The following is a 13,908-nucleotide window of genomic DNA, read 5'->3' on the forward strand; positions in this document are numbered from 1 at the left end:
CAGAGACCTTCCCTAACCATATTTCTAAAATGGTGCTTCCCCTTAGTCTCTATCCCCTTGCCTTAATTTCTTCTTAGCATTTACCACCTGACATATATTTATTTGCTTTTCAGTCTTCTCTCACTTTACTAAATTCCATGAGACCAGGGTATGGTTTGCTTACTTATCCTCAGCACTCAGAACAAACCTGGTATTTGACAGTTAGGACTCAGTAAATATTTACTGGATATTTATTGGATGGATGGATGGCAGGGTTTGAACTCAGCTTAGGCTGATTCTAAAGCCTGGTGCACTTTCACTGCAACCAAGAACTATGGAGCCAGATCTACTGGCTACCAAGTCATCTCAGTTTTAGAATTGAGAGCTTGGATGGCTTGGAAAAAATGCTATGAGTCCTAGTCCTTTCCCCTGGGTGACATCGGAGACTCTAAGAGGCTAGAAAACAACACTGCAAAATGAAAAAGCAGCAGATCACAAAAAAGCCATCCTTAGGGTACCATGTACTGTTCATCTCCCTATCTGCTGAAATTTAGGGGTGATATAACGTGATCAAGAGCATGGATCCTGGAGCCAGCTGGACTGAATATAAACCCCAACTCCTCCACTCACCAGTGGTGTGACTCCTTGGCAAGGTGCATAACTTCCCTGTGCCTTAGCTTCCTCATCTATAAAATGGGTATCTCATAGGGTTTTGTGAAGATTAAACAGTTAATATAGTATAAAATGTTTACAACACAGTCAGTGCTATGTAAATGTTCATGATTCTGTTTTCCCTGGACACACACAAGACAAAAAGGAAGAGAAGGCCCCAGACCACTGTAGAATCAGTGGGCTGAGTAATCAAAAGACAGCCTAAGGCCATGTTGGGTAGACTAAAAAAGTATATCACGTGCCTACACATCCAGAGTTTGGGCAGTCATGGAAATTCAGCAGGGTACCATCAGCCTCAATGCCCAGGCTTTGTTGGGTAATGATACCAAACTAGAAGATAGGCAGAACAAAGTTAGCACATCCTTTGAGAAGATAGCAGAATCCAATTTGGCAATAAGCTCTAGATCAGTCGAAAGATCATCTTGACCTCTAACAAACATCATAACTACTTATCATAGAGTCACTTGTTCACCATATTTCATTGTCTTGATAGAATCCCTAGGTAAGTTATGACAATGATGCCAGTTGGTCCATAATAACTGCAATTCTGCCTCCAGTCTAAGCAGGCTCTATGGAGGGCAAATGCAGTAGAAGGTAATGGAAGCTCGAGCGCAGTAGAATAGAAACTACAGAGAAAAATGAAAAGAAATGCCGAGAGGAATTAATATGTAAATAATAACATTGGATGTCCAATTCTAAATGCTCCTGCTTTGTTCCAGATCATGCTGCAACATATGCATGGACCAGCTCAGAATACACGAATCACGGATAGGTGGTGTGTTTGGGGGACAAGAAAGTCAAAGCAGAATAGGAAGAAAAGACATACAGTCACGAACAGCAGGCACAAGTGAAAACCAAGGTCCCATTTCATGTCCTGGGCGGTGTCTACACATCTGTCTGCACTTATGTCTACACGAAGCGTGATCTTGTAGTCAGTAGTATCCTGAATTTATTGAACAACTCAGTAAGTGTTTAAGTAAAAAATAACTATTTTATACTCATTATCCTTTTAAATCTCCCCCAAATCCTATGAAGTAAGTATAATCTCCTTTTTATGATGAGAAAGTTGAGGTTTACAGAGATTTTTTTGTCCAAGGTCACATCCAGCAAGAGCAAGATCTGAGATTTGTTTATCTGACACCAAAGTATACACTGTATCAACCACTCTTTACCACCAAAAGATCAACAAGAATACGCCCTCCGTGGGAGTTGGGAGTTGAAAATTAATACGTCAGAGGACACTGTGCCGAGCTTCTTAGAGAAAAAGAGTTAAGATAAAACTAAGACATTGTATTTGTTTTTCTGATACAGAACTTGTAGATTAAGCCCTGAAGTTGTATGTTACTTTACTGATTTACATTTAATTACAATCCAGATCTAGAGAGACAGGCACCTCTTTGTGACAAATTCTACACTAACCAAAAGAGATCAGTGTGTGCAAATCTGAGAAAAAGACAGAGCCACAGCAATTGAAAAGCACACACAACGAAGAAGCTGTGTGTTTTATCAAAGAAGGTTTCAAAAAGGACATACACAAATTGATCTATATATGTGCATAATGTACACACATACACACAATTAACAAAGCAAAATAACAGGTCTGAGGGGGTTGAGTGCAGGGGTGAGTTTAGAGAGGGCAAGCTTAATAAGCCTAAAGGAGGTAAGTCAAAGTCTGAAGTAAAGTTCTAAGATGTCTAAGGAAAGATATTAACTAAATCCTTAAATGAAAAATCAGACATTAGAACTCAGAAAGAAAACAGGAATCCGCAGCGATTAAATTGAAGAATGTGTACCTCATGTTATGCAAATATATGAAAACAGAGATTCACATAATAGATAAACTGGTTATTACTCATGTCCCAGAAGATCCCATACAGTACAAAATAGCACAATAATACAATAAATAATAGTATTTTTTAAATAACAAGTTCCCTTATAATTGACTTTAATCCAATTGAAAAATTTAATTTATACACAACTTTTAAATGGCTGAATTTGAGAATGCAAATGCTAGGCTTAGTTGTAGTTTCCAAGGTGACTTGTTGAATAGACCCATGTTCGTAAGGGACAACACAGGAGATCTGCAAGTGAAGAGGAAAGACGGAGAAAGAAAAAGGAGGATGTGGAAACTGATGGAAGTTTAAAGTCAAAGATAAAATACAAGGTCATTAAAGAAACAAGAAGGAGAAATAAAGTATTAACAATATAGAAAAAAACAGGTGCTGAAGGAATTAATCTCAAGTCACATAGGGCATCTTTTCCAGCTCATTCCATTTTGCAGTGGTAGTAAATTCTTCCTCATTTAAGGCTTGGAGTTCGTATAATTAAACAAAAATTTAATCACAAACTAAAAATAAATATTCTAGCAAGACAAGCTTTAGCCCACAACTAAGAAAATAGAGCATTTTTAGAAGCAGAAAGATGCAGGATTACTCTGCACGAATTAGTATATAAATGACACAGCTGGTGGGGCATTTGTGCCAGGCCTGCTGAGACTGGAGTTCTCATAACAGACAGTAGAGGCCATGACAGATCAAATTCCTATAGAGGAGCCATCCATGGTCAAGGAAGCCAATTAACAACTCGGAAAAATGGCAAAATGGCTCATCTTCAGCTCTCCGGTCCCAAAACTATCTGGAACTGTTAGGTACTACCATTAGGAGGGAGCAGCTCAGTCCTGACTTCAAATATTTGTACCCCAAATTTGTGTTACTTTCCAAACTGAATGCTGAAGCTTCATTCAGCCCTTCACGGTAGTTTGCAGGACAGCCCCCATCTCTGCAGCAACCCTGCACAAAAGACTCCCTCAGAATACCTGGGGATACAAAACGTTTTCAGAACACTCCTTCATTAGGCATAAATTAGAAATGGCTAGTTCCATTATGCCAAGCCTTCTTCACTTGCCAGGCTTCCCCATGCTCCTCCAACTCACAGTGGTGAGACGATGCTCTACCCTCACAGCATGCCCAGTCCCTGATAGCGTCTGACTTCCAGGACTCGGCGTGTCTGCCCCCTCATGTGGACTTCACTTCCTCAGGTCTTTCGGTCTCTAGTTGCCTTGTATTTGTTGCACTGTAATCTCTTTCCAGACAATATGACCCTCTCCCTTTCCCCTCCCTTTAAATGGCTTCTTGAATAAATCATTTATGTGAGCAAACATTCTTATTGGGTCGTAATATTGCTCAATCTTATTACTTAATAGCCACATTTCATGTAGTGACTACTACTCAATCCTTAGAGTCCTGTAATGACCTCCCTCCTTTTATTTCCCAATAACTATCAACCATCTTTACACTATCTTTACTCTGCAGATTCTTTTTCGTTTTCTTTCGGTGAGGAAGATTGGCCCTGAGCTAACATATGTTGCCAATCTTCCTCTTTTTGCTTGAGGAAGATTGTCGCTGAGCTAACATCCATGCCAGTCTTCCTCTATTTTGTATGTGGGACGGCACCACAGCATGGCTTGAGGAGTACTGTGGAGGTCTACGCCTGGATCTGAACCCACAAACCCTGGGCCACCAAAATGGAGTCTGCAAACTTCATCACTATGCCACCGGGCTGGCCCCTGCAGATTCTTCTACATGAAACCGATTATATTCCAAGGGAACAGTACAGACAATACTAAGTCAAATAGGATGCTACTCCACTTCTCAGGAGGGCCTAAGATCTAACTATTCTCCTCATATACTCTCAGTCAAATGGAAACCTTAGACCATCTACTACATTTTAAATATCAATTATCACATTGTTAAGAAGGTAAAACCCAGCAGATTTTACTTCTAGGAATATATATTAGAGATACATGCAAAAAACTTATGAAGATACATGCTCAAATGGACTTAACCTAAATAGCATCCATAGAGAGTGGCCCTTTTTAAAAAAACAATGATGTAGAACTATAAATTCTAATATAGGAAGATGTTCAAGATATGTTAAATACAGAAAGCAAATTGCAGATCATTAGTATTACAAGAGCCCAGCTGTGTGTGTGCGTGAGAGAGAGAGAGAGAGATGGTGGGAGAAACTTTTTTGCAATGATTACCTCTACAGAGTGGGACCAGGAGGTAAACAGAAAAAGTTATACCTTTCTTTACTGTTTGAATTTATCACTTTGTGTATTACTTTCATAATGAAAAAGCTAGTTTAGGGCCATCCCCAACGGCCTAGCTCAGCATGCTCCACTTCGGCAGCCCAGGTTCAGTTCCCAGGCGCAGATCTACACTGCTCATCTGTCAGTGGCCATGCTGTGGCAGCAGCTCACATACAGAAAGAGGAAGATTGGCAACAGATGTTAGCTCAGGGTGAATCTTCCTCAGCAAAAGAAAGTTAGTTTAAAATCTTCATTTAATTGAAAGGATCAACAGTGAACAGATGCAATTTTTTAAAACAAGTTGAATAATCACAACGTTCTATCACTATACCAGTTCTTACCAATTACATAGCATTAGCACTATAAATACTTTTTGGAGCCAAAGAAAGCCTGAAAGATTTTCTGGTTAATTTAAGGATCTGTGATCACACATTTGTATAAACTAATTTCTATAAACTTGAAGACTACCCTAAAAAACACCCCTAACTCCAAGTGAAAATTAGTAAGTGTACATTTATGGTAAATATATTAATAGAATTCTATTTGTATCATTTGCAATAAACAAGAGTCACAGATTCAGATTTAGAAGGGACCTTAAAAGTCATCTAGTCCCACCCTCCTAGCCTAACAGACAGAATAGGAAAAAAAAAAAAAAAGCAGCAGCCTACTGAGGAGAGAGCCCACTTCTCTGAAGCTAAGAACCAATCGCAGGAACTTAACACAACTGGAAATGTCCCCCCAAAAGAGGACATCTGATAGTCATTCACTAAAAAATTATTTTGGCCTAATATGCCAAGTTGCCCAGGTCAGTTTTAAACAAGTCATTTGACTTAATTTTCCAGTTTCAAACCAAAAGAAATCAGACCATGTTGCAGGTTGATTTTAATGAACAAAAATCTCTGTATAAAAACATTTAAACTTTATCAAATGCTTTAAAAACACACACACAGATCCAAATCCAATACAGAATCTTTTTCACTGCAACATAATGTGTAAAGGGATTTCTGGATAAAACCTTACAAACGAAAACAGAAGACCCATAGTTTTACACACATACACACAGGCACACAATCATTCTTTAAGAAAGAACAAAAATTCATGGTAAGAATGTGAATGGGATTGGAATGAATTTCTTGTAAAGCTTATATAAAAGAACACTACGTGAGTAAAAGAAGTTCCTATACCAAGAGAAGATGCAGAGAGGGGAAAGAGGAAGCAGGAGTCAGCCTAACTCATTAATAAAGTTTGAGGTGGAGATTCAAGAATAGTGAATTTGCGGGGGCCGGCCCCATAGCCGAGTGGTTGAGTTCAAGTGTTCCGCTTCAGGGCCCAGGGTTTTGCCAGTTCAAATCCTGGGCGTGGAGATGGCACCGCTCATCAAGCCACGCTGAGGCGGCATCCCACATGCCACAACTAGAAGGACCCACAACTAAAAATACACAACTACGTACTGGGGGGCTTTGGGAGAAAAAGGAAAAATTTAAAAATCTTAAAAAAAAGAATAGCGAATTTGGGGAGTTAGAGATAATCCCTAGTTTTCACCACCTCCAATCCTGTGAACCTGATAATGATGCGTTTGTAGGTCTTGATTTGCTCACCATTACTGAGATGTGGTCCATCCCTTTCAGTGGTTGATGGCTCAGTTGTCACTCAGTGTTATTTCCTACTCACCAGGAGAGCCACAGTGAGAAACGATGGCAAGGGGGGCAGTAACAGGTGGCGGTTAAGAGCCAGGCTGCCTGGGTTTGGATTTCAGTGTTACTACCTGTGAGCTGTCTGTTAGTTAGCAAGCTACTTAGCCACCGTACGTCTCCATTCCTCATCTTCAATTAGGGATCGTTATTACCTACTGCAGATAGGATTATTTAGAGGATTTAAACAAGATAATCCATTTAAAGAATTTATCACACTGCCTGATACAAGTAAATGTTCAATAAATAAATGTTAGCTAAAATTACTATTAGTCATAATAGTACAAGAGAACCAAAAGAAAAATTCTATTCTATCTCTGTATTTCTCCTCTTTGATGAAGTTTTCAGGGGGCAGTTGTGGCAAAAAGCCAGTATGTTTGATGCAAAAAAGACTGAGGATCTAGTCTGATGAATATAGATGTTCACTTTTATATTAGAAAAAAATTACATGGCTCCATATCACAAAATTTAACATCTTTCCATTAAACATCACACAATTCTCATCATCATTATGCCCTACACATACCCTAAAGGATGTGTAGTTTCTGTTGCTATTCAACAACAGGGTCTAAAATGTTAACTAAGAAACTGCTGCAGAAATGCACGTCGGGCAGTAATCTACGTCTGCCACAAGAGCTCAGGCCAACACAGACAGCTGGGATTCCGCCTCCGTGGCCTGGACTCCTCCACACACAGTCAGGGGGTCCGGTCCTGGCAGACCTTCAAATCTCCGTTCAAGACCCCCTTCAAGAGGGGGTTTCCAAGAGGTGAAGGAAGCAGCAGCAACGCAGGATGGAAAGCCCCACACCTACTTCAGTATGATATGATAGCTATCATTGGTTTCTGCTGTAAAAAAAAAAGAGAATAATTTTTAGTCACATCTAAAATACAGTAGGAGGGAAAAAAATATGATACGGTTCTTTTGAGGAGGAAAAAAAAAGAGAGAAGGACAAAGGGCAGTATACTTGTTAATTATCACAGAATACTTTTAATAAATATGCATTATGAAACAACATGCCTCAGTTTCTTCATCTGTCCGCGGAAGGGGGAAGAGAACGGCTGAGTCATCACTTACACCGTCTGATAATCACTTGTATGTCAATAATAGTGTGACTTTACCTCAAATATGGTGGTTGATACTTTCACTCTCTCCTCAAAGAAGTATGAAAAAAGCACTTAAACTCCTTAGAGAGAAGCGTTTGTCTTATTATTTTATTACCTTTCATTGTGTCCAGAATAAAACAGGCTTCTTCCTGAAAGTTCTGTATCATCTGAAAAAGCAAGAAAATTTGCTGATTATTAAAAACTTTGATTTGCTGCATGTATGTTGACTATGTGGCTTTTTATTCTGTTAGATTTAAGTGAAAAATAATCCTTCGTTTTGTTATCTCCCCTGTTTAGTTTTTAAGTTTTAAAAGCTAAGCAGTCTAAAACAGTGATCTTAAAATGATAGTATGCATTTTCCTGGGTTAACTCCAAGACTTTCTAAGGGGTACACAGACACAGGTAGGCACACACGGGAGAAAGAACTTCTAGGTCTTCAACTCCCATATGTATTCTTTCCTAAAACTGCCTGACAACCTCTCCAGTTTTCCTTTCCCACTTTCCCTCCTCAAACTCCTTTTTCCCATTTTATAAGATAAAGGCATGAGTTTCACCCTCCTGGAATGCTACCAAGATGCACTGGCCCGAGTATAAAGCCCCAGGATGCCAAAGTGTCACTCAAATGTGAACTCGAATGACTGGGTAACCGGCTCTTGTGTGAGTCACATGGGTTCCAATTCTTTCCTTTCGCCAGAATTAAAGAGTGACCTAATCACAAAATGTCAAATGACAGATGATTCAAAATAATGGTTTATAACATCACTATGTAATTTTTGGCACATAACTCAGAAGTTCAAAAGAAACCCAGTGATCCTGTTATCACAAAACTCCACCCATTCCTGTCTATTAAGTTACGTGAATAAGGTTCCATAACACTTATATCTGGGGGAAAAAAGCAGGATGGAATTGATGCTGAACTCTATTTCATTCTAGCAGTGAATAGGCAGTATTTATCAATAGATGAATTAATCGTGCACAGGGGTGAGGGTAGGGAACTGAAAAATCCCGTCCATCTCATTAATAGATGCACTTCTAATAAGGTTTTTTTTTTTGGCAGGGAAAGATTCACCCTGAACTAACATCTGCTGCCAATCTTCCTCCTTTTTTTTTTTCTCCCCAAAGCCCCAGTGCATGGTTGTATATCCCAGTTGTAAGTCCTTCTAGTTCTTCTATGTGAGCCACCGCCACGGCATGGCAACTGACAGACAAGTGGTGTGGTTCTGCATCCGGGAACTGAACCCGGGCCGCTAAAGGGGAGAGAGTGCCCAACTTTAACCACTACACCATCAGGGCTGGCTCAAATATTAAGTTTTTTTCTTAATTTTTAATAGTTACTTAATGAAACGTAATACATTTATTTGTTGTTTTAATTGATTGTATAATTATAATAATTCTATTCAGAAGATATAATTTTTTACTTTTTATTGAAACAATTTTTTTTGTTGAAACACATTTTGTTTCAAAGAAATATGCTAGGGTAATTAATAAAACATGTTTAAACATAAAAATAGGTTATGGTAAGATAAAATTCTATGGGGGAAATGAATGGAAATATGAGTTCAAGGAAACAAAGAAATGATAAAATTCTTTACATTCTTCATGTATTTTTTTAAACAGATGATGTCATTAAATCACTCTTCTATTTAGGTTACGTGTAACACAGTTAGAATAGCAAAGTACCCCTTTCATTTTTAAATGTCATATGCCCAGAAACATGGTTTGCAACTATTTAAACTTAAAAAATTTTAAGTCAACCTAATAATGTGCAAGTGGACACATGGTTTTTAAGAATTATTTTAGGAAGCAAGGAAACAAAAACATTTGAAAACCTCTGGTCTAGAAAATAGAGCACTCTGCCCCAGTAGAACTGCTCTTGCTCCTGTCACATGCCCTGACACATTCACTGTCGTCTGGTCATTCAGCTGTACTGAAAATCTACCTCATCACTAATGAGCACGTGGATTCCTGTTGGCCCCTGCTTGTAGATCTGGCTGATCTGGCGAGGGGAAATGCTGAAAAGCTGAGCAATTTTTTCTGTCAGTTCCACAGCTGTCAGTTCTTCGAGATAGATGGCATGGTACACTGCAAAAGGGAGAGAGCAACGGCGTCAGTACAAAGTTTCTCTGCTCTTAAAGGTAATCTGATCACTAGGAATGCTCACATTTCTCAACTCAGTTAGACTGCCTGAGTTCAAATCCTGGCTCAGCCACTTACTAGCTGTGTGACCTGGGGCTAGTTATTTAACATCCCTAAGCCTCATTTTCCTCATCTAAATGTTAGCAATGACAATAACATCTGCAAAGAGGAGATACTTGTTGTAAAAATTAAAGCATACAGGGCCAGCCCCGGGGACCTAGTGGTTAAGTTCAGCATGCTCGGCTTTGGCAGCCCGGTTAGGTTCCCAGGCACAGACCTACACCACTCGTCTGTCAGTGGTCATGCTGTGGCGGCTGCTCACATACAAAAAGAGGAAGATTGGCAGCAGATGTTAGCTCAGGGCCAATCTTCCTCAGGGAAAAAAAAAGTGAAAGCACACAAAAGTGCTGAACCTCGGGCCTGGCATGTATTAGGAACTCAATAAACACTACCAATTGCCATTATTTCTAGCAAATGCTGAATCTGCTGTTTGATAAATTCCCATCACACATGCTCCTAAGTCATCTCTTCACCTTTCTCCACATCTGTCCTGGCCAGTCCAGAAAGACCTACCGAAGAAAGAACCATTTGAGTCTCCATCCTCATGCTTCTGCTGCTGTTGCTGCTGCTGTTGCTGCTGCTCCCTCAACTGCAAGGATTCCTGACAAACATAAATGGTTAGCCTTGGGCGCACCATCCTAAGGAGGAAAAAAAAGAGTGTTAGCTTTACGTTTTTCATGTAAGCGAATTTTAAGGGAGAACTGGTGAGTCTTCATTAATACTATGAAGCAGGGGGCCAGCCCCGTAGCCAAGTGGTTAAGCTGACGCACTCCGCTACAGTGGCCCAGGGTTTTACTGGTTCAGATCCTGGGCGCAGACCTAGCGCTGCTCAAGCCATGCTGACATGGCATCCCACATAGCAGAACTAGAAGGACCTACAACTAGAATATACAACTATGTACTGGGGGGGCTTTGGGGAGAAGGAAAAAAAGAGGAAGACTGGCAACAGATGTTAGCTCAAGGCCAATCTTAAAAAAAAAAAATTGTATAATGAATGAAATTACTGTATTAAAAAAAAATTCTATAGAGCAGGAGTTGAAAACTGGCAGCCCATGGGCCAGTCAGCTCATTTGCTATGTTTTATTAGCTCCCCATTGGTGTGTGTGTGTTTTCCTAAACTGAATTAGTTCCAACAGAAGGTATCAGATAAACCTCTGAATTTTTGGCTTTTCTTGAAAAATCAGACCTGGCAATCCAAGGCCTTTATTTTTACAAGAAAACAGTCAGCTGTTCTCCTCATATGGTGCATGCATTCCTCAGTACACCCCGGATCTGTCATTCATTGACATGTGCCCTCTGTAGTCATTTGAGTCTGTGACCTTTGACGTAAAGGTTAGAAATGTTCACAATATGTGAACCACTGTTTTATGGGTCAGGTTTAAGATACACCTTTTACTGAAAAGCACCAATATGGTAAACCAGAGAATCTTCTTGCCCTCATTACCTTTTCCTAAGCAGCCTGAGCCTTTTTTCTGTACTGACTTCTTAGACAACAGTGTTCAATTACCTCTTCATCAGATCATCTTATTCCTTCCTATTTCTAAATGCTCTTCAGATAATACATGAAAAAATGAAAGATCCATTTTATTTCCCCAAGCCATCAACTCCTGAATTTCACCTCTTTATTTAAAATTTTCCAAGATTACAGCCAACCAGTAGATACAGTATCTCTTGTGATGCACCCAAACACAAATACTTCACTATCTGTTCCACTATTTAGTCACTGATGTGGTTCTGGGGTATTAACCTAACCTGTATGTTTTGTTCCAGTAACATTACTACTACCTATCTGAAATTGTAAATCCCAAATAGGGACTACAAATTACTCTGTATGACAAGCACTATTTGTAAGCAGACACTTAAGTAATTCCTATCCAAACTTGAGAATGACCTCTTCTCCAGTTAAAACTCACTCAGGGACTTTGTACCTGTTGTTCCTTCTGCCTAGAATGCTCTTCCCTCACATGACCCCATAGCTTCCATCCTTCTCATAACTCAGTTTAAATATCCCCTCCTCAGAGAGGTCTTTCCTGACCATATTCTGGGTACTCTATAGGCCACAACCTTGTTTTTATTTATTTGTTTGTTTTGTTTTCCTTCAAAGTACTTATCACTATCCAAAACACTTATTGTTTATACCTTTACCTCTCTCCCCATTAGAAAGTAAACTCCATGACAATAGATACCTTGTCTGTTTTGCTCACCAATGTATCCCAAGAGCCTGCAACAGTACCTGGCTCATAATAGAGACAATGAATATTTACTGAAAGGAAAAACTACCTGGAAATGGAAAATGGGATATCATGGAGAATTCCTTGGATCAAGTGTAGGAAAAGATATTTTTCATCTTTGTTTATTTGGTGCACAGCTGGCATTCAAAAAGAATGTTTTGACAAGATGTACTGAGCTGTGCAAAGAGTACTGTGAAGAGTCTCTAAATCCAAATCCATTTGAAACCCAACCTCACTGATATTTTAACACTAATTACATACCGGCCTTTCAATGCATTAAAAAGTCTGATTCCATCGGCGGGGCCACAGATTTGGATCACATCATCTCTAGTTAGTTTCAGTAAATCTGCCCCTGGAGTAAATATAAGAAAATGAGCGATAAAGGCAAAGATTCTCTTTGTTAGTGACTATTAAAACGGGCTCTATTACAAGGACAACTCATTACTAGTATGTTACAGTCCATAATCTTTTGCATGGTGTATAAGCTCTCCACGACCTGGCCCCTACTTCGTCTCTGACCTCAACTCCCACCCAATTAACTTCTCCACATGTACTGTCATCATACTGATGATGTCTAATGAGCAAGTTGTTCCCGCCTGAAATATCCTTCCACTGTCTGACCAAAAGACTCCTCCTCATCCTCCAAGACATACCTCATGCATCATGCGTGCTCCCTAACCCCAGACCGTCCCACAAACGCCTCACTTTGTACACACTTCTCTACTGCATCACAACTAATTGTTTCCCTTTTTTCAGGGTTTTATTTTGATTTGATTTGGTTTATTTTTTGATACTAGATGATGAATGATCAGAAAGTATCCCTTATCCATTTGTGTATTCCTACCACAACTGGTACACAGAAGGTGCTAAATAAAAGTAGAAGATGCAAATAAAATACAAACAGTGATATCAAGGGGAAAATTTCCAACTACCTGCGTATGCCCCTTGATAAAATACTGTATGGGATATACATTTTAAAAAGTATTGCATATAATAAGTATTTTAAAATTAAAGTGAGTTTTAACTAAGAAGTCATTCTTTTTAAGTATTTCACAGCACAGATGCAGTAGCTAGTGAGAAAGTCTAAAGGGCTCTATGAAATTCATTTAATCAGAAAAATGCACTAAGATCTCTCACACACACGCACAAAACCTCACAGAGATGCCAGGAGGCCCTAGAATATAAAGGAATGTTTTGTGCTTGGGAAAACAAAAGGACAAGCAAATTTAACCTGAGAAGTTTGTAAAAAGCCTTGTGAATGTAGAAAAACGGTTTCGATGCAACCACTGCTGAGCTTCCTGAGGTGTGGTTGTTGGTAAGAGGTTCTGAAAGAGAGAAAGCATTTTTTTGGTAACTAAATAGACCCATCTGCTACATCATTAGGTAACACACAGCCAAACACACCCACACACAGCAAACCTCCTTTGCTTGGAAGTTGTTTATATCACATCAGTCTTCTTTCTCTAACCATACAAGATGCCCGTGGAATTCCATCCTTATCGTCCCCACTAGACTGTAAGCTCCTTAAATGCAAGGGTCCGGCATTACTGGTTTCCTATCTCCAGTCCCTAGTACAGTATCTGGTTCATTATAAAATTCAATAAATACTTGTTTAATGAATGCATGAATACTCCCTAAAAGTTGATACAGTCATCCAAGTATTATTAGACTTTGCAAATAACTGACATTTAACTTCAGACTTACATCTGTGACTGGAGGGGGCGGCTCTGGCTGGTGATTTGGTGACCCATTTCTAAAGAAACATTTAAAATGCAAGGGTGAGTACATGACATATACTAGGGTTCATCATCTCATTCTTCATCCTCATGAGTCTTATGCTAGAGTTAAAAGAATCTGTGCTCTCTCTCAAAACATGCTTACTCTTAGACCCAATACTTCTATTATCTGTTAATTGAACCTAAAGACTTTAAAGGGGGTGGGGGGA

General features: G+C 39.4%; 1 protein-coding gene across 7 annotated transcripts in view; it reads right to left on the bottom strand.

Annotated features, from left to right (window-relative positions):
* Window positions 1–6,838: 6,838 nt before the first annotated feature.
* Window positions 6,839–13,908, bottom strand: part of TFCP2 (transcription factor CP2) — a 48,038-nt gene continuing 40,968 nt past the window's right edge. For 5 of the 7 annotated variants that reach the window (XM_014847408.3, XM_070494994.1, XM_014847406.3 and 2 more), the window contains 7 exons: window positions 13,668–13,716; window positions 13,195–13,288; window positions 12,225–12,315; window positions 10,246–10,370; window positions 9,476–9,618; window positions 7,652–7,703; window positions 6,839–7,278 (listed from right to left, as the gene is read on the bottom strand). In XM_014847408.3, the coding sequence (XP_014702894.1) occupies window positions 7,241–7,278; window positions 7,652–7,703; window positions 9,476–9,618; window positions 10,246–10,370; window positions 12,225–12,315; window positions 13,195–13,288; window positions 13,668–13,716 (592 nt within the window). In that variant the 3' untranslated portion in view covers window positions 6,839–7,240. The remainder of the gene's footprint in view (window positions 7,279–7,651; window positions 7,704–9,475; window positions 9,619–10,245; window positions 10,371–12,224; window positions 12,316–13,194; window positions 13,289–13,667; window positions 13,717–13,908) is intronic. The other 2 variants (XM_014847409.3, XM_014847407.3) reach the window with 1 other exon arrangement.

Source organism: Equus asinus, chromosome 22, assembly GCF_041296235.1.
Source record: "Equus asinus isolate D_3611 breed Donkey chromosome 22, EquAss-T2T_v2, whole genome shotgun sequence".
In the NCBI taxonomy this organism is placed as follows: domain Eukaryota; kingdom Metazoa; phylum Chordata; class Mammalia; order Perissodactyla; family Equidae; genus Equus; species Equus asinus.